This window comes from Hippoglossus stenolepis, chromosome 9 (assembly GCF_022539355.2).
Source record: "Hippoglossus stenolepis isolate QCI-W04-F060 chromosome 9, HSTE1.2, whole genome shotgun sequence".
NCBI classification, from domain to species: Eukaryota; Metazoa; Chordata; class Actinopteri; order Pleuronectiformes; family Pleuronectidae; genus Hippoglossus; species Hippoglossus stenolepis.
Genome location: NC_061491.1, coordinates 25865945 through 25885279, shown reverse-complemented (window position 1 = coordinate 25885279; position 19335 = coordinate 25865945). Strand labels below are relative to the sequence as shown.

At 42.6% G+C, this 19335-nt stretch overlaps 1 protein-coding gene across 2 annotated transcripts in view; it reads right to left on the bottom strand.

The window, feature by feature from the left end:
* Positions 1 to 18435, bottom strand: part of dapk1 (death-associated protein kinase 1) — a 67810-nt gene extending 49375 nt beyond the window's left edge. Inside the window, exons 1-3 of one of the 2 annotated variants that reach the window (XM_047341251.1) lie at positions 18251 to 18435; positions 17576 to 17864; positions 17246 to 17490 (exon numbers count right to left, since the gene is read on the bottom strand). In XM_047341251.1, the coding sequence (XP_047197207.1) occupies positions 17246 to 17307 (62 nt within the window). In that variant the 5' untranslated portion in view covers positions 17308 to 17490; positions 17576 to 17864; positions 18251 to 18435. The remainder of the gene's footprint in view (positions 1 to 17245; positions 17491 to 17575; positions 17865 to 18250) is intronic. The other variant, XM_035165918.2, reaches the window with a different exon arrangement.
* Between the last annotated feature and the right edge of the window lie 900 nt (positions 18436 to 19335).

Below are 19335 nucleotides of genomic sequence, written 5' to 3'. Positions count from 1 at the left end.
TAGTCAGTTATTATGCCAGCCCATTTCTTAAAACCATCTGAATGTCTGCAGGGGGCTGTTGCTACACAAATGTAGTTTGAGGAGTTTGAACCTCAACACCGGTTATAGTAATTTCGTGTCACGGCGAGGTGATGAACTTTGACGCCACGCCACTATTATGGCGTTTGACGAAAAGTTACAGTAATCTTATGCCTTCATTATCAATGTCTTGAGACCCATTTGACACAGGTTTGACGTGGCTGCGGCAATGGTGAGGAGGAATACCTCCACGTGAAGACGTTCCAAAACAAGACATTTCCGTTGCCACCAGGGGCGCTGTGATTTTAAGTCATGATTTCTGTGTAGATGTCATCAGGCGGACTCTTGTCTTACGTGTCTAGTTTGGACTCGATTGGACCACGATGTCGAGATACAGAACCTCGTGTTTTGATGGCGTGTAATCAAATTTGACGCCACGCCACGGTCACACTGTGACGAAAATTTTCTTTGAGTTAGTTTTGATCTCCGTCTTGTTGTGATGACACTCATCTCAATTAGAAGTTGATCAGATAAAAGCCCTGGGACAAGTACATCAAAGTAAAAATGTGGAATATGGCCAAATGGCCACTAAAACCAAAATGGCGGACTTCCTGTTGCGTTTTCATAATGCTCCTTGAGACTTTTTCATGATTGGTCACGATACACCTGGGCTACTTTTGTGAAGATCGGTCAAAGGGAACCTAGGGCTGTGTTCAGGGGGCTGTTGAGCCATTTGCCACGCCCATTTCAAATTACTCCAGAATACGTAAATTTTCACCACGTTCTAATTTTGTGCAAAGTTTGGAAGAAGTTCAGTATGTTAAAGCCCTCAAAAGCCAATTCATTTGGATGACAATAATAATAATAATAATAAGAATAATCCTTTCACTTTCAATAGGGCTCTCACCTCGGTGCTCGGCCCTAATAAAAAGTATTGGAGAGGTGATGTATACCCTGCATGTATGTTAATACGCAGCACTATAGTGTTTCCCATTAATTATCTCGACTGTGCAGCAGTAGGCGTATGTGCAACCGCCACAGTTTGTATAATGATACAAACATTTCTTTACACATTATAAAATATCTCATAGTATTAGTCCCACTCTCTGTCTCTCTCTCTAGCACACACACACACACATTGACCGGTCTGTCAGTCAGACTGGTCATTGCCAGCACAGACAGGTCCTGCCCATGTTGGTGGCCCATTAAAACATCCATGTAGTTTTTACTGTTCTCCATAGGCAGGCAGAATTCAGCATAAACTTCGTAGATACTACTTTCACTGTGAAAGTACAGGCAACAAGCATAAGATTCTCTGCAGGCAGCAGCTCAACATTGGCCCTGCTGTGTAACAGTGTACCGTGTTTGTGAGTCGCCCTCCCCCCCATGACCGATCAGCAAGTTTGGTTAAAATCTGTTCATGCATTGTTGAGATAATGTGTACAGACACACAAACTCACACACAGGGGTGAAAACACACAGGGTAACAGGCTGAGGAATAAGAAAATAGAAAGTCAAGGCACAAGAGCAAAATAACCTCAAAACACTATATGCATATTTAACATGTCTATATACCACCAACAGTAGTAAAATAGTATTTTATATATATATATCATAAATCGACAAAATAATGAAACAGAATCTTGATTTTATAAGTTGCTGCTCAATTGTCTCTCTGCACCAACGGTATTTTTGCAGTGTGGTTATCCCTGTGATAATCCCAGTAAATACGTAATCTACGCTGCTGCCACACATCTGATGGTTTAATCTGGACTCTGCTTTTTGGAGATGATGTACAGAAAAAAGGATTTGCTGTCATTTAACACAGGTTCACATTTCAGGTTGGATAAAGTCGCTATCAGATTAAAGTGAGGTCCTGTAATCTGGCGTGAGTCTCGATGCCCGTCGGCTTTGTGACAAAGCAGCTTTTATGCAGCTCGGTGACTCTGCTGATGGGATCTGGCAACGTCATGTCAGCCAGACACAGAGAGAGAGGAAAAGAGTGGCAGGGCTGTCGTAGGTCTCTATAAAACCAAATTATAGCACAGCAGACCCATGGTTACCATTTTACAACATTTATCCTGCAGTGGTTAAAACCTGTAATGTCATTATATCACATTATATTTAAAGCTTTGAGTCCCTGGTGAGTAAAATAAACAGGGAGATGTAAAATTAGGACAGTGTAACTTCTCTTTCAACTGTCGCCACTGTCTTGTTGCTTGTCTGGACGGAGATAATTTTAGTTTTAAAATGCCGTTTTAAAACATGTTAGTATGCATTTAGCCTAAATGGTGTTATAATGTTTTCACACACCCCACACAATGTGAAAAGCCTGTGTGAGGATGCTCTATATCAATATTTTATCATAAACACTATAAGTTTAACAAATGGCTGGAAAACACTAATGAATGTTTATTCACATAAACTGAATTAATTGTCCTTCTCTTTAATCAGCACGTAGAAACTGAGTCAGTTCATGAATTGTTAAATTAGTGTGCTGCTTTTTCACATTTTAATTACTTTCTTACCAAGTGTCAAAAGTCCTCAGACAACGTTTAATGGAAGCTTTATAAAAGAAAAGGGGACGACGTGCAGTGCGATGGTGAGTTTTGCCTGTCGAATTAGAAATTAATATTTTTTAGGATAAGAATCCCCGTGGTTGAAAAGCTAAACACAAAGTGAGAGTGTGTAAGAGAAAGAAAGCGGTGCAATTTTAAAACTTGGCTCAACATAAGCGTGCGTCGTATTCTTCTAGTTGTTCACAGTTGGATCTATTGATCCCCAATAAAAAGGTGTTTGAAACCGATTTTAGCAGCCAAAAAACTACAGGCCCATTTTCCCCCCAAAAAAAGCTATTTGGGTCAGGTTTATTTTCCATCCACATCTCCACATAAAAAGAAGAGAAGGAACAGCCTTTGTTCTTGTGTGAGGCATCACTTAAAATGCGCCTGGTCACTGCAATTACAGTCCTGCTTCTCTGGTTAATTAAATTGTCTTTGGCTCATGTGGGTTGAATGAAGCCCCCGTGCACAGCTCGCCATCCTTTGGCCAAATCCGCCGCATCGTGGCACTGCTCCTTCAGAGCTGGAGGCAATAACGGTCCTGAGCACTTCCACACTTTGCTTTTGACGAATGTTTCTGTGCTGCAGGAAATGTTAAGTATAGATGAGAGAACAGAAAAAAAAACAGAAGAGAAACTGCATACTGTTGACCAACTGTAAACGGGCGTACCTCCCTTCAGTGCTGATTCAGGCTGAGTCAAGACAAAATAAAAACAAATTATTCAGCTCTAGTCGTAGTTTTTAAAACATCAAATTTCCTCTCACCAAAGGATTTGCTTCTTTCGTTTGTTTATGTGACAGAAACACATCTAGTTGGACAAAAAAGGCAAATCAGCACATTGTTTAGATATTTTTCAGCAAAAAATTAATCAATTATTCCAGGAAATAATCATGATTAAAGGATTTTATTTGTCGTAGTGTCGTGTAGAGCACCAGACTCTTCCTCAGGAGAGGAATCCCTGTAACGGGAGCGTCGAGGTGTGTGGATTTTCTCCTTTTTGCACATTTAAAACAGAACCTATACAAACATGTCTTCATGTGCTCATTGATAAGTTAAAGGACACATCACTCCATCACTACTGTGACATTATGCTAATGGGAAACAAAGAGTTTCATAGATTTAACGCACCCTTGGTGCCAGCTCAACCAGTGACAGAGAAGCCAAAAGAGCATGTGTGTTTGCAGCAGGACAGAAACCTTGACCTCGGAGGGTCTGTGGCGTTCTGCTATCCGATACGATTCAGTGTGAAAACTCCCCGGTGAGGCCAAGCTTTTCATTAGCACGGAGCCAAGTGTGGGAGGACGCCACGGACTGTTCCCTGCCCACTCAGCTGTAGTGCGGCCCGCAAACGGCACCGGCAGAAAAACATTATGCAACCACCGTGCCCATTGTGTACAGCAGAAGGGTAACCACGGCAACAGGACTCAGACACCGAGCAGAGGAACCAGCGCTGTTTGGAGGAAGGAAGAGTGTGATAGATAATCCTGGGTGGGCGGAAACAGCGTGTGTGAGAGTGTGTTTGTGTAGCGATACAGATTTTGTCAGGATGTCCTGATGGAGTTTTTCTAACACCAACACCTATTCGATCATTACTATTATTACTATTTAGTATAATAATGCCACAAATATATATATAATAATTAATATTGACACAGTTTCTGATTGACATGGCTAAACTATCTTTGAACGCTTCTGGGAGACCTTAAAAACTATACTTATGCGGTGCAAGATGAGTTAATGATATGAATTTACAGGTTTTTATCCTGTTAAGATATGCAATTTTGGTTTATTTATGTTATGCATTTAATAAAATTCAGATTTCAGCACATGCAATTTACATTTTCAGTATATAAAAGTCGTTTGAGGTCTGGTTTCTCTTTCAGTAAAACATTGTAGAGTACAGTAAAATAATGTGGGGTGATAATGACGGTACAATATCTGCTGAACGTAACTGGCCAGACTTGATCCAGGAAGCTCAGCACCTTAAACCCCCGAGGCCACTGGGACATCATTAGCTCTAACACGGCTGCAGGGTATAGGCGTATAGACTTTCTCCACTCGCGGCTGTTTCACAGATCAACGTGAACTCGGTCTCGTACAGACTCAGACAGTCGCAGCTTAAGAAAGTATACGAGCGACAGCACTGACAGACAGATTACTGACAGGGAGCTAAATGAGAGGCAGGCAGTGTTTGCCCTTGTCTAGCAGCCACAGTGAGAAGCCATTCAATGTGTCAGAGGAATGTCATTCACCTCCCCCAGCCCCCAGGTTTTAAGGCAGTGGCAACAATGGAAACATTGTGCTTAAAGGTAAAGAGAGGTGAAAGGTTTCTCTTAGCATCCACAGAGCTGTTATGATGTACAGCCTCCGAGATTCCCCAAAGGTCTTTACTGTCAAAGAACAGATGTGACCATGATCCCAGGGATTTGATTTGATGTAATAGATCAAACATCCTCCAACAGAATGAATTAATCATGTGGCGATAACTGCGACAACCTGATAAAAAACATTAAATGTGAAATACTGGATAATTGAAGTTCATCCAAGCTTGTTCTACGGCTTAATGCACATATTCTGTAAATCTGAAAGTCAGAGTCAGACTCTTGGCTGGTGACAAAACTCTCAGTGGACACGAAACGTCAACTAAAATCCATATTAATAAACTTGCGGGACTGATTAGAATCACTTTAGACAGAGTGAGGCACGTGCATCACTGCAGATTTCACACACTGACACACTGAGGATTGTCACGCTTTCACCTTTTCTCACATCTCAATGACACTGACTTGCCAGTATCTTTCCAAATTGGCCTCAGTATTGTTTTAAAAATCTTCTCATGGTAACACTTTACATACCAGAAACAGGAACATAACCCTACTGGTGATTTCCCCAGGAAACTAGTTAGCAGAGGTAGTTCCTCTTATCTAATTATCAATGTAGTCATGACGGTTTAAACAATCCAACTTATCTAATATGAGGCAGCAACACTGACTAGGTTTACATGGACAGCAATATTCAGACTTTTGGCCTTTTTTCTGAATATAACATTATTTCAATTATGATGTTTACATGAGTTGCTTTATTTTCCTGTTCACATTTTACAGAACATAGTGTGATTATGACTCAGATCAACATTATGTCCTTCTACTTATGTACCCTTGAACCCAGGGCATGTGTCTTCAAGCAAGTAACTAGTAACACAGATGAGAAATTTTAAAAAAAATATCGGGTTTTCTAAACTCAAATCTCAAGTTAGAACCACAAAGGTTCAATATTCAACTCTCATCCCATTATTCTTACACTAAATCTATTTAACTGATCATATCAAACACATCTTGGATCCTCACAATTTTTCATTAACTATAAGGGCACCCAGTAGCGTGCATTCCTCCACAAAGGCCCCAACAGGCCCCTTATGAAACCACGTTTAACGTCACAATATCCAGATTTTCATTTGGATCTGCACGGAATTAAACACACTCACAAATAACAGTCCCCAAAACATGCCTGATTTTTCAAAAATCAAGATCCTTGAAAAATGATCTGAGAATTCGAGAAAGATGTTGAAAACAAACACCCAACCTCACAATGTTAAAGATTACTGGAGGTAATCGCCGTCAGCGTCAGTCTTTCGGGTTTGCACTTAGTCTGACATTTCGTGGTATTGGTTGAGCACCTCTCAGCTGGTCCTCAGGACAAGGGAAGGCTTTGCTTCACCTGTTCTTCTGCGAATACCGATGTGCTCTGCTTGTTAAACACATGACATCAGGCAGCGCATACAAATTGAAAGAAGTGCAAGACGGTTGTTCTGACAACCAAGGAGGTGGTGGCAGGAGGTGAGGATGGGGGGGGGGCTGTTGGTGCTTCAGCTGGTCCATCCGTCGTCTGTTTTATTTTGTGCTTGCTCTTTAACACAGGGCCCCTATACGTCTGCTGATACTGACATTCAGCAGGTTTCGAGGCAGTTAACTCCGTCATGACTCAAGGAAAGTCGGCAGGCGCGCAGACTGGTTTTGTAGGTTTGGCAAAAGACGCTGTGTGCTGATGTGTTGTTATGAGACAAACTGACGAGTAGGCGAGTGATGACGTACAAATGTTTGATGAAGACTTCACTTCATGACTAAACGACTGGGAGATTAACAGAGCTGAACTCCCTCACCTGTAGTCCTGACCTTGCAGACATTAATTAAAAGTGAGCCGAGTTTTGAGAAGCCCTTGCCCTTTCTTTTGATCATCTTAAAGCAGAAACACATCAGAGACGGCACAAAGGGGCCGCTGATCTTCAAGGAAACCAAACAATAACAGTCTGAGCATGAACACAGCCAAGGCAACTCAGAACGACAGCAACGATCCACCTAGAAACAGGCAACAGAAAATGGTTGGCATGACACTGTGAGAGGATTAAGCAGAAAAATGGTTGGAAAGTTTCATAATATCCTTTTATTTGTGTCATGAGAATATCATTGAATGTTGCTGACATTCAAGCAGCACTAAGGCAACATTTAGAGGAAGAGAAAGCAGAAGAGAGAGTCCAGGAAAGTGACCGCATGAGAAAGATAAAACTCAAATGCATGACGCTCATGCTCAGTTGATTCCAGGCCAACTGACACACCTTTGAGTCCCAAACATGGTCGATCAAGCATGCATATATTTGGAGCTATTCAAAGTCAGGAGTTTTTAATGCGACGCAATCACGAGCTGCAGTGTGAGCATTTCAGCTAGGGGGCGCTGTAGCATCTAACAAACAAGAGGAAGCTTTCCGTTTGGGTTCGATTCTGCTCAAAAGTGTCATTTCTGATGGCATGAATACGTTATGAATCAAATACTGACATATAACCAGCAATAACTGAATTTGAGCTTTCAGTGGTAGATCTGTTTCCATCTACCCGGGTTAGCAACTCCAACATTTTCTCTCTTCTATCACTCTTTTTGGTTCCACCACCTTCTGAAGGAAATATCCGACCCCTTAAGCTAAATTCTCCACTGCCTGCATCAGTTAGTCTCGACTGTGCTGAGCAGTTATTGAAGCTTTAAAGAAAATCACAACTGAGGCCAAAAACAATAGCTACAGCTCAGAGGGAAAAACCACAGTAGATATTTGGACTGACAGCTAAACAATAAGCTAAAAAGAAAACGTAGTCAACCTTAGCCAGTCCCTGTGAGTCATGATTTGATGATTATTTGTATGATTTTAAGCGCTGCAGCCTCTTCAAAGCTTTGGTCCTGGTCCACTCCCTCGTTACACCTCACTTACAAACAGAGATGATCAAAGAGGCACTTCAACACAGCCTATACTCTAATGTAATGCCGGTCGCTATTAGAAATTTATGTTGAAAGGGATAGAAAACTTCCTCCACTGACCTTTACATTGTGCAGAGAGGTAAATTAGTAAGTAACCAGGCTGCTGCTTTTGCTTTCATAACATTGATAATGTCTTATGACAAGTCAAACAGAGACTAATGGCTCCTTCGAGCTCTGTTTGGCTCCGACAGGAACACAGACACAAGCTCTAACATTATTATGTGCCAAGGTTGCACGTAGCTCCTTAAATCGTATTTCTAATCCCAGTTTGAAAATGGCTTTTCTGAGGCTAAAACCTGCTGCTCATTGCAGATCCTGTTGTTTAAATGAGCTCAGAATTAAAAAACTCATGACGGTGGAACAGCATTTGATTCACTTTATAGCTAAAACACCCATCGCTGTCCAGGTGCCAATCAAAAGGTTTCCCAACAACCACTGGGTATTCTGCCTGTGCTGCTCCAGTCAGAAGCTTCAGCTAATAGACTGATGCTGATAATAGATGAGCTTTAAAACCAGTGACCTTTATTTCACGTTATCTTATGTAAAAATGAACCCACGCAAAAAAAAAAACTTCCATCCATCAGAGAGTGTAGAGGCATCGGTTGGGTTTTCTCAGTGTTACAAAGAAAAACACTCTTTGGAAAACGTCTCACAAAGAAAAGGTCAGTGCGTCAAAATTAATGCACTTTTCAGTTTCATGTGTGGAAAACGTGTGGGCTCCTTGTTCAAACTGCTGTTAAACATCAAACGCAGACACAACATGAAGAAGAGTCAGGCTTTAGTATTAAACCTGCGTGTTCACTGCCTGCATGAACTGACTGACAGGACAGAACACTGCTGACCGCCGCTTTGACATTTTGTCGTTAACACCCCACAACAAACCTGCACGGACTTTCTGATGTATATACACACACACACACACACAACAGCCTCCACACAGCACATGTCCAACATTTTACAACTGCAGCTCAGGTCCTCGACAAGGTGGCAGGGTTTGTTGTTATCCTCAAATACGCAGACGGCCAATATTAAATACCCACAACTTTGAATGTTTATTCAAGACAAAGACGTTGTTTCTGCTTCTGCGTCACCCCCTACGTTTAAGAGGATTTTCCAGACAAATACAGTGTGCGAATGAAAAGCTACCAAACAGAAAACAGCCAAGGGCAGTGTTTTAATTCATCTTCACACCTGAAAGTCTGAACCACGCTTCTTTTCTTTGTTCTATTGTTTTTGTATGACACACGTACGTCCTGTCGTCATCACCTGCGTGGGCCAGACACTTGACATTGATTGGTTTAAAGACGGCCGTGCGTTTGTCATCGGCATGTTGTCAATTTCGGGAGGTAGTAGTCTTTCAGTTTGAATGGAGAAAATCAATTTCCATTGCCTATTTCAGTACTATCTCTATCTAACTTCCTGAAAATGCTTCATATAACAAAGTGTATATAGTTTGACATCCTCCCAGGGAACTGTCTTCGAGTTAAGTGGGCGAGCATGTGTGAGAACAGAGATTTTACAAAGCCAAAAAAATATATATATACTAATGATAACACATTGGAAGGAGTGTTAAATAACATCCTTTGACTGCAGTAGAAAAGGTTTGCACCACTCCCTTCACACAGAATAACGGTTGTACCCAGTTCTTTTTGATCAACCGTACGTTATATATGGTCAATGGAATGTCAACGTACGGTTAACTCATGTACAGTCATCACATTCATTAGTGTCAGTTGCAGGGGAACAGATCTTGTGACGGCGTATTAGGGAGAGTGCAGGAGTAACTCAAGGAGGATGAAAGAAAGAAAGGAGGAAAGTTGTCTTTCCCCCCCGACAGCTACAGTTCCTCAGGTTCAACGCTCCACTGCCCAAAGATCTCTGCTAATTGACCACAAAGGGCTGTAGCTCCCCCACACACACATGCATATATATACATACACACATGTAAAGAGCGTAACACTCAAGCCATTCACCCGCTAACACAGTTGGCAGGGATCCAATTATCCTCCATTGACTGCAGACGTTAATTGAAAATAACTCATTACGCTCCTCGAGGACATTCCAAATGAGTCAGATTTCAATTTGACGTGTGAGCTCACCGCAATTTGAGGAGTCTGACAGACGAGCTCGCGAGGCTCAAGTCATCCAGGGAGAGACACGGAGAACAAAAAGAAAAACCTGTCCACCAGTAACTGTGCATCATTCTATAATTAATCATTTCTCCACCAAGTCTGAAGACAAACAAACCTTTTACGGTTCTTAGCTCTTACTTTACTTATTTTTATGTTTCTAGCACTGCTCTCTTACATGATGATCTTAAGGTCATGGGGATATCATCATGCCTCTCTGACTCACGCTCTCCTTACTACTACTACTACTACATAACGTTGGCAACACTCAGACTGAAGATTAGTGTCAGTGGGTAAATAAGTGTGTCAGCTAAATGACTAAAATGTAAATACATGCAGGATAGTTGCAACCACACAAAGGTAGATCAGGGCGATTGTTTGAAATGTCTGTGGCTGTAAAGTGGACGGTGATTCCCCGCTGATCTCAGGCATTAAGCGGGAATTGTGGGCCAATTTGTGACGCATCAACGGAGCACAGATGTGGTCACTGCTTGGCTTATTGACCCGAAGCCTTTGAAGGAGACCAGCAGTGGTGACTTCTATCAGGAGCTGAGATCCTGGCTAACAGATTATTGGAGAATTTAACCACTAATTTATTTGTTTGGAACAGTTTCTTCAGTGCAGCTCTGCAAGTAACGACCTGATGCCTCGCTAGGGGGGCTCAACGGCTAACTCAGGATAACACAGTTGGTTTTATGCTTCCAATAATTCCTGTTCTCCAAGTTTCTTTCTGCACCTGTGTGGGGCTGTTAAAAATAAAAGTGTCTAGATATCCAACATGCAGTATATAGCTACTGTGTTCCACACCGGCAAAGCCTAAATCTATCATTCGGATATTCTCCTGCCAGACCCGTAGTAAAATGTCTGGAGCCCATTTGAGAATAGAGCAGGCAAATGTTTAGAATATCAACAGCCAGCGAGTGGGTGTGTTGATTATGTCTCAAGCACGAAACAAACATGAAACTGGAGGACTACAAATATCTCAGGATGAAAAAGAGGTGTCAAAACACCTAACTTGGAGAGACAAGATTTGATATTCTAACCCGAACACTATCCTGCTGCGCTCTTCATACGGGGAAAGGAAAACTGTCCAAAATGTCTGCAAAATTGGGGACTGGATATTTTCTGGAGTTCATATCTGAAAACCGCTCTAGAGACAGGATTGTATTGAATAAGATCAGTCTCAACACATGGTTGATAAATGACCGTTCATCTCTCAAGACTGCATTCACAGAATTCTGCATCTGCATCCGCCTCTCCCACACCCCCTCGCTCATTATGCTGATCACACGGCTCAGTGTGGCTACATACTAATGAGGGTTAGATGCTCGGCTTCACCAGGCTTCGGCTCCACCGTGCATAAAACACCAAACCAGGCATGTCAAGTGAAAGGATAGAGTCACTGCTTGGGTGATTTCCTATTTCCCCAAACCAAATGGGCTTCATTCCCAATTCCAGCAGGAGTCAGGGCTCGAGAACAGTCGGATCAAAAGGCTTTCGGTCTTAAAGCGTGCAGGGTATTAAAGTGCAGGTCAGTGCTGCTGTAATCGAGTCAATGAATACACTGACTCACCAGGTTTTATCGTAAACTAAATGGAGTTTATCCAAATTTCATCCAAATTATATGGCGTGTCTTGCAATGAGGTCATACAATGAGTGTTATCATTGTCATACATGCATATAGGCAGATCTCAGATTGACCTCTGACCCCAGTTATTAGTAGGGCTCACTGTTTGAGGTTACTACCACTTTTCAGAAATGTATCTAAGCTGTAAATTTGTGTTTTCTGTTGCAACAGTTTGCAGAGAGCAAAATTCATTTGCAGCTCAGACAGCTCAAAGAATATGTCGGCCAATTAAGGAAAAATAATCTGCATTTTTTAAATCAATAATGAATATAATCGTTAGTTGAGTCCTTAATTGCCTCAGGCAGAAAGATCATGTGCCAATCAACTGTCTGGTTGTTCAGTAACGTCTGAGTTCACTGGAGTGTGACCGTTGGTTATCACCACCCGTGACCTTTAATTTCGAATGCATCACAGTGAAAATGTAAAGTTAATCACCTCCTTTGAGCTACAGGATTTAACCTAAGTGTGTAACACATTAATATATAGTTTTCACAAAGATTTCATGAGGTGGTTCCAGGTTCAATCAGTATTGTGTGACATCAACCGAACAGCCATTAAAGATCCAACTGAACTCCACTGAATGTCAAAACAGGAACTATCATCACATACTTTAGTCAGACTGTGCATTGTCTCTTTTTTCCAGTGTCTAACCTTAAAAACTTGCCTCTCAAACTGAAGATGTTTTTTTTATTAAAACCTGAAACTGGTGAAAGGAAAAGCTAAACCCTTGGACTCAGAAGTGAAAAGTGGTAACACTGCATTCATGTGACAGCGCTGCAGCTCCCCGGGGTCGAGGGGGGAGGATTAGGGTGGGACGGGTGAGTGACAAGTCTCATCAAGGCCACTCCTGCTAGAGTCTGCCCCTCCACCCAATAATACAACCCATAGTAGGGGGTATATCTAGGTCAGTAGCTGGGGCACTGTCTGCACAGAGTGTATGTACGGTATTGGCTGGTGCTCAAAAAAAAAAAGGATGTCACAGTTTGCTGTAGTGAATATTCTGTACTTATTTATTTATCTTTTACATGTCAGCATAAAGACGACCAGTTTCCTGAGGGGGGAAAAAAGAAATTCTGCAGTTTAACACAGGAACCCGTGTGGATGTAGAGCATATAATCCTGTTATATATTCATAGAAATGTGTCTTTGGGGTGATTTTGCTGAGGAATAACCCGAATGTAGTCCCACGCTTTCATGCTGACTTTGTTCATTTGCATTGCAGAATCCACTCTGAAGCACACCAGTCCCTCCTCCTCCTCCATGGATGGCAAACGCATGCACACACACACACACACACACCTTAAACGAGGGCCGATTGGTAGAGAGACACAGACACAGCGGTCAGATTAATGCAGACTAATGACAGAGGCTGAGCACTGCAAAAATAAATAAGTGTCCATCTGCCCTGTGGACCAGATGAAAGAAGCACCGCATGCATACCAGAGTCGGCTAATAACATCTTTCTCTCTGCAAGACGGTCAGAAAGTGGCTGAGTCAGTGGGTCTCCAAACGAATGACAACATGGAAAGTGAAGGAAAATCCAACAGTGATTCTCCTACGTCCGTTTCTTCACGCAGGCTCGGAGGCTGCTCGTGTTTTTAACCGGGGCTGAGGTAATCCTGAATGACTGCATTCTATGGTTAGACACATATAAAAGGTTTGCTGATATTCAAGACTGATACAGGCCACGTATGGAAGATCAGATATCAGCCCGTCAGTGACATCTACCACTGACGTGATGGGGGTTTCTCTCTGCCATGGAAAACTACTTGGTAAAACCTACAATTAGACTTGTTTTTTTGCACCTTTTGAAAAGGCACTGTTCATTATAAAGGCTGCTCAGTGTCCCAGATTTCAACGTTTCCCCAAACAACAGCAGGGAGTCACCTGGGAGCTGCTTGGCCACATTAGAATTAATCAGTATAGGTTTAAAGTGCAGAGATTGTCTATCAAATGATGGTTTAAAAGAACTCATGACAAAAACATTCTGGGGTAAACACTAAATATTCATCTTCCTTGGCATGAAATTGGTCACTTTTATTCTATTATCGATTATTCTGCTGGGTATCTTTATGATTAATCGCTGTATGAAATGAAAAAGAAGCTTATCTCGGTTCCCAAGAGCCAGCAGCGACATCAACATCCTGCCCGGAACAAAAACTATTCAGTTCACAATTATATGAAACCAAAAAAGGTTTATCTCTCTTTGAAATAGTTGCATTTGGAGATAAATCTTCTGATGATTGACTAGTCAATGAATAAATGCACTAGGTAGAGAATATAGGGACCTGGAACACATAACCAGTTTGGGAGCCTGTTAAAAAACAATGCATAACCTTCAATGTGCCACTATTCTTTAACTGAAGGCTTATGAGTTCCCGTTAATCACTCATTCATCCCACTTGTTTGTATAACTTGCACAAAGCCCAGTGACTTGTTCTACCTGTGGACAAGTGTATCCCTTATATTAGCCAATTCAAAAACTATTTTTCATTTCTCTTCATGAGTGGATGCAGTTTCAAAAGTAGGCTAATGCTGAAGACCATATGCATTTGTATCCAGGGGGATTTCATAGATTAACCAAGATATCAAAATAGGCTGAATATTAATTTTCATATCAAGCTGTAGTCTTGAGCTCCACCCAAGTCATGCATAGCTCTACAGTCTCTTCAGGAAATCCTTAAAATAATCAGCTTGCATGGAGCGGAGATATATTTACAAGAAGAGCAAATGTGTGGTTTATATAATTCAACACTCAGAATATTCGAAAATTCAAGATGACTATATTATGATGGCAGATAACATGATTTAACTCGATTTCCTTATCAAACCACATTAGAGAATAATAGATCCTGGTGTTGGAATGGCGACCATATGAGACTATCGCAAACACGTAGACGTCTCTTCACCTCCAGCCAGAAATTCAATCCCCTTACACAAAGCTCCGCAATCGTCTCCATTACCAAGGTAGCATAGTGAAGCAGCTACAGCAACTTAAACTCTCCACTACAGTGCAGGAAGGTGAGCGCGAAAAAAAAGGACAAGCTGTGTTTCCAGACAGGTCCCAGGAGAGAAGAAAGGAATTGGTTGCTTTTGGAAAACACGTGTCACTTTGATAACCAGACAGTTAGAGATCCATTTCCAGGTTTCTGAAAGTCATACGAGGAGGCATCGGCAATCCACTGTGGCAAATGGCACTCAGTAGAGCGCACAACTCCGCCAAGAGCAAACAGTCCCCTTAAATTCAATAGACTGTGTATCAAGACGCACAACGTCTGTCCACATCCTCCCACTATCCAGAAATAAAATATCCCTGTCATCTTGCAACAATGTCAGTCTCAGCTGTCAGTCATGATGTTTCCCCGCATCCAATAAGCAATTAAAACCAAATTTACTGGACTGGGCATATGAGTATGATATGAACTACCTAAAATGACAGAGACCATCTTGTACCAACATGTACTTTCACTTCTTATTGGCTCCTGTCCCATTCAGTAACATGGAGGAGGTGGGGTTTATGACCTATAGTGCTGCCAGAACCCACCGGGTGATTGAGACACTGTGGCTTAAATCTTGGTGAGCTGTCATGACGAGTTATTTACTGGGAAAATGTCCAAATTTGCGATGTTAACGAAAGCAATAACGATTAGCCACTTTGTCCGGATCTGTGCCAAAAGTTAATGGGTTTTTTCTTGGCTCGTGTTCCATCCTTCAACCAAGTTCCAGGGAAATCCATTCACAAAAAAACAAACCAACAAACAAACAAACGGACAGGGAGCGAAAAACATAACCTCCTTGTGCTAACAAATGCATCCTAGTAGTAAAGATGAGCTGGAAACAAGGCGGCCATATTTATTGTCAGGACAGCAAATCAAGGATATCACTTACTCTTCAGCCTTTGTGTGGCCGCGCTGCTTTGTCATTTGAGCAACTTTCCATTAAACAAAAAACCCTCAAAGAATGAAAACAGCCGTCCTGTCAAACTATTTCATCTACATTGATCCCTCCTGTCGAGCCGAGCTGCAGAGTAAATCCTCTCCTGGTAAAGACGCACAGTGATACCGTCTACCCCCCCCCCCCCTGCAATAAAACCTGCAAGGGGGCAGCTACAGTAAACGCTACCCTCTTCATCACTGACAATGATGCATTATAGACTGCATTAATCAGAGCTTATCAGATGCAGTCAGACTGGGGGGGGAAGCAGGAGCAGGGAACCACTCACAAGCTATAATGTGTGTGTGTGTGTGTGTGTGTGTGTGTGTGTGTGTGTGTGTGTGTGTGCTTGGTTGACTTATGCATTAGAGAGTATGCATTAGTGTTTGTTGGACTAACGCCATCTGTATGCAGTGCGGTGGGTACATTTAAGACACTCTGGATATAGTATAAGGGTTAAAATTAGAACTGCAACGATTAGACGATTAATTCAGTGATTTCCAACCTTTTCTATCCCCCCCCCACAGTTCTTTATCACACCCCTTCCATTAGTGGGATGACTTCGTGGTATCTCACTGGGGAGAAAATACTGCTCTATGTGAATCCATACAAGACGTTCAGGAATTATTTATGGTCAGACTATCTTTTAAGACGACGACGACAGAAACTGGACATTCAACCATTTATAGGATCTTTACTTCCAGCTGTTAATAAACTTACAACTGAGGTTGGGATGCAGAATATGGAAATTTGTGATCCTGCATTTTCCTCCTGAATAAACGTGGATATCAGTAATTTCATTTTTCTTTCCATAGATCTTCTTACAACTGCACAAATCCCTCCTCCCTCCATTATATTAGTTGAAAATAAATCATTAATGATCATTTTAGAAGCAAAAACACCAAACTGTGCCAATTCTAGCTGCTCAAACTTGACACGTTGCTGAGGTCCTTTCTCTCACATGGTTGTAAAGTGAATATCTTTGGATTTGGGAATGTTTTCTGATATTTCTATGAGCTAAAGTGAGAGGATGCACGACGGTTTGTGTGTATGGACTGATTGAATGCTTTCATTGCATAGAAATATATAGTTAGGACTCGAGATGCCATCTTCGGAATTGTCTCCGATATTGTCAAAGCTGCCGGGTCAGGCAATGGCGAGTACGCAAATCTACGTACCGCACACCGACATCAGCCCTGATCTTTCCAAGTTGACATCTACATGTATGGTTAGCCTTACATTTTCCATCCATCACGTGTTAAAAAACGTCATCAACACACCCCACTTCCTCATGTTGACTCCGGATAATCTCCTGCTGTTTTCTCTCATGGGCTCATTGGGATATTGTTTTTACTTTGGCTTGGCAGGAGGAACTCAGGAGAATGTCCTCAGCAGCGACTGACTCAGACATTTGCTTTTGTCACGTACAGCCCCCTCGTGTTAATTGCAGGACAATATCCGGAGCTAATGACATCACTTCCACAAAGGGTTGGTAGCATACAGATGTTGAATCACGATATTTTTTAAACGCACTGGTACAGGATCAGTATTCAGGGCTGTATTCACAATGCAAGGCTGAATAGAAGATCTTTCCCCCGGCATCTCCATCCACCTTCTCCCCAATGAAGGCTCCGGTTCACACGCATCAAGCAACGAGAACAATAACAGGAACTCACCTGCCCAGCTCGTCTCCGATCTCGTAAAATTCCTCAACATTTTCCTGGTTGAAAACAGTCATGGTGTCCAGGCGCTTCCCTCCGCGGAGAGCCACACGGCGCACCGGCTCTTCACAGCGGCACCATCCCTACCGGGAGCCCCCGGTCCGGGCAGGGCTACAGCCGACAGTGCCCCTCATCATGGCCAGGGTGTGGAGGGGTGTGGAGGGGGTGTGGAGACCAAGCGGAAAGGTCCTCGAATGTGACTGGAGGAGAAAATATGTGTGTTTCAGAAGAAGAAGAAGATGAAGAAGAACACGGTGGGTCAACAAAAGGAAAATGAACCTGCACCTCCGGGGCGACGTCACGACTCCCGGTGCCTGCTCTCCTCTTCCTCCCGGTGCCTGCTCTCCTCTTCCTCCCGGTGCCTGCTCTCTCCTCTTCCTCCCGGTGCCTGCTCTCCTCTTCCTCCCGGTGCCTGCTCTCCTCTTCCTCCCGGTGCCTGCTCTCCTCTTCCTCCCGGTGCCTGCTCTCTCCTCTTCCTCCCGGTGCCTGCTCTCTCCTCTTCCTCCCGGTGCCTGCTCTCTCCTCTTCCTCCCGGTGCCTCCTCTCCTTCCAGGCGCCACTTCACGTCAAACACCTGCCGGGTTACAAACAGAAAACAGCCATAAAACTACCAGTGTGTCGGGGGGGGGGGAGAATGCTAACAACCCCCCGGGAGAAGCGTGGTGTAGCCATGGGAAACACGCCGCCCTCCGCCTCCTTCCTCCCTCCTCCTCCTCCCGGTGCTCCCGGAGCAGCCTGCCCCCGGTAAAGTCAACGTCTCCTTTCCCCCCCCACTAACAACCCGGGAGGAACCGGGACACGCCGCTTGTGTTAACCCGGGTAAACCACGAGCTTTCCCTAAAACCACACGCAGTCCGAGGTCGATTCCCGAACACGGTAACGTGCGCTGCCACCGCGCGCTTCCTCCGGTGGTGAACTACCTCAGACACGTTAGGTGAATAACCGGGTGGAGTCTCTTACGGTGGTCCGGTGTCGGGGTCCCGCGGTCCGGTGCGGTCCGGTGCGGTCCCAGGGGCTCGGGCGGGTGTCGCGGCGGGAGACGGGGACCCGGGCTCCGGGCTCACGGACACAAACCGACGGACTGAACAACAGAAAATCAACGTTAACAATGTACGGCGGTCTGGTGCGGCCGCCGCCTTCAGGGGCCGTGGGGAAACTCGGATACTTCACGGTTTTTTCTTTTTTTTTTAACGTGACATCAAAACACCGCTGACACCACGTTACATCACTGGTTTAAAACCCAGTGGACATTTGTCTCCTGTGGGATTAAATTAAATTAAACTAGAGGTTTATTTTTTAGTTTTTAAATGTTAAGAAAACCAAATGTTTCCACGTGAAAGCTAAATATTACCGTGTTTTATTGTACAGGCAGTAAACGCAGCACCAGTACCTGTCAGCTGGATGGCAGAAAATATTTTACATATTATTATAATATATATATGGAATAAAATAAAGGTCCTTATAAGTCATTATAATGAGAAACTTTATCAAATTAATTACTTACTATCTCATAATTATGACTTACTATCTTTTATTATTATTTATTATCATTATTATTGTTTTACAGTTGAATCAAACGTCACAACAATACTGTTATTGTCACAAGTTATTTTGTGTCAAGATACAAAAGTTCACTTGAAACAAATTTTAATCATATTCATAAAGAAAAAAAATCTAATTTATTCTTTATTTGTTATTTTTCAACAATGTTCTAAGAATCATTCAATGTCTTGATTCATTTTTTGACAACATACAGATGTGCACTTTAAAACGTTTTATCTGGTTCATAAAGAAAATCATACACACAATCAGAGCATATTCAGGATTTTATTTTATTTGAATGCATATTAACCTCCTTAATATTCTGAAATCCTTTATTGTCCTGTCATATTTGTCCAGATACAGATGTTTTTAATGATATAAACTATAAACTAACGTGAAAATACAGCAAATATGACCCGGGTTTCTTTTTCAGAAATTAATTGATCAACTCCAATAAGCAACCATCCATCCATCTTTTCCATCAGGCCCTTTTCTAAACCTGC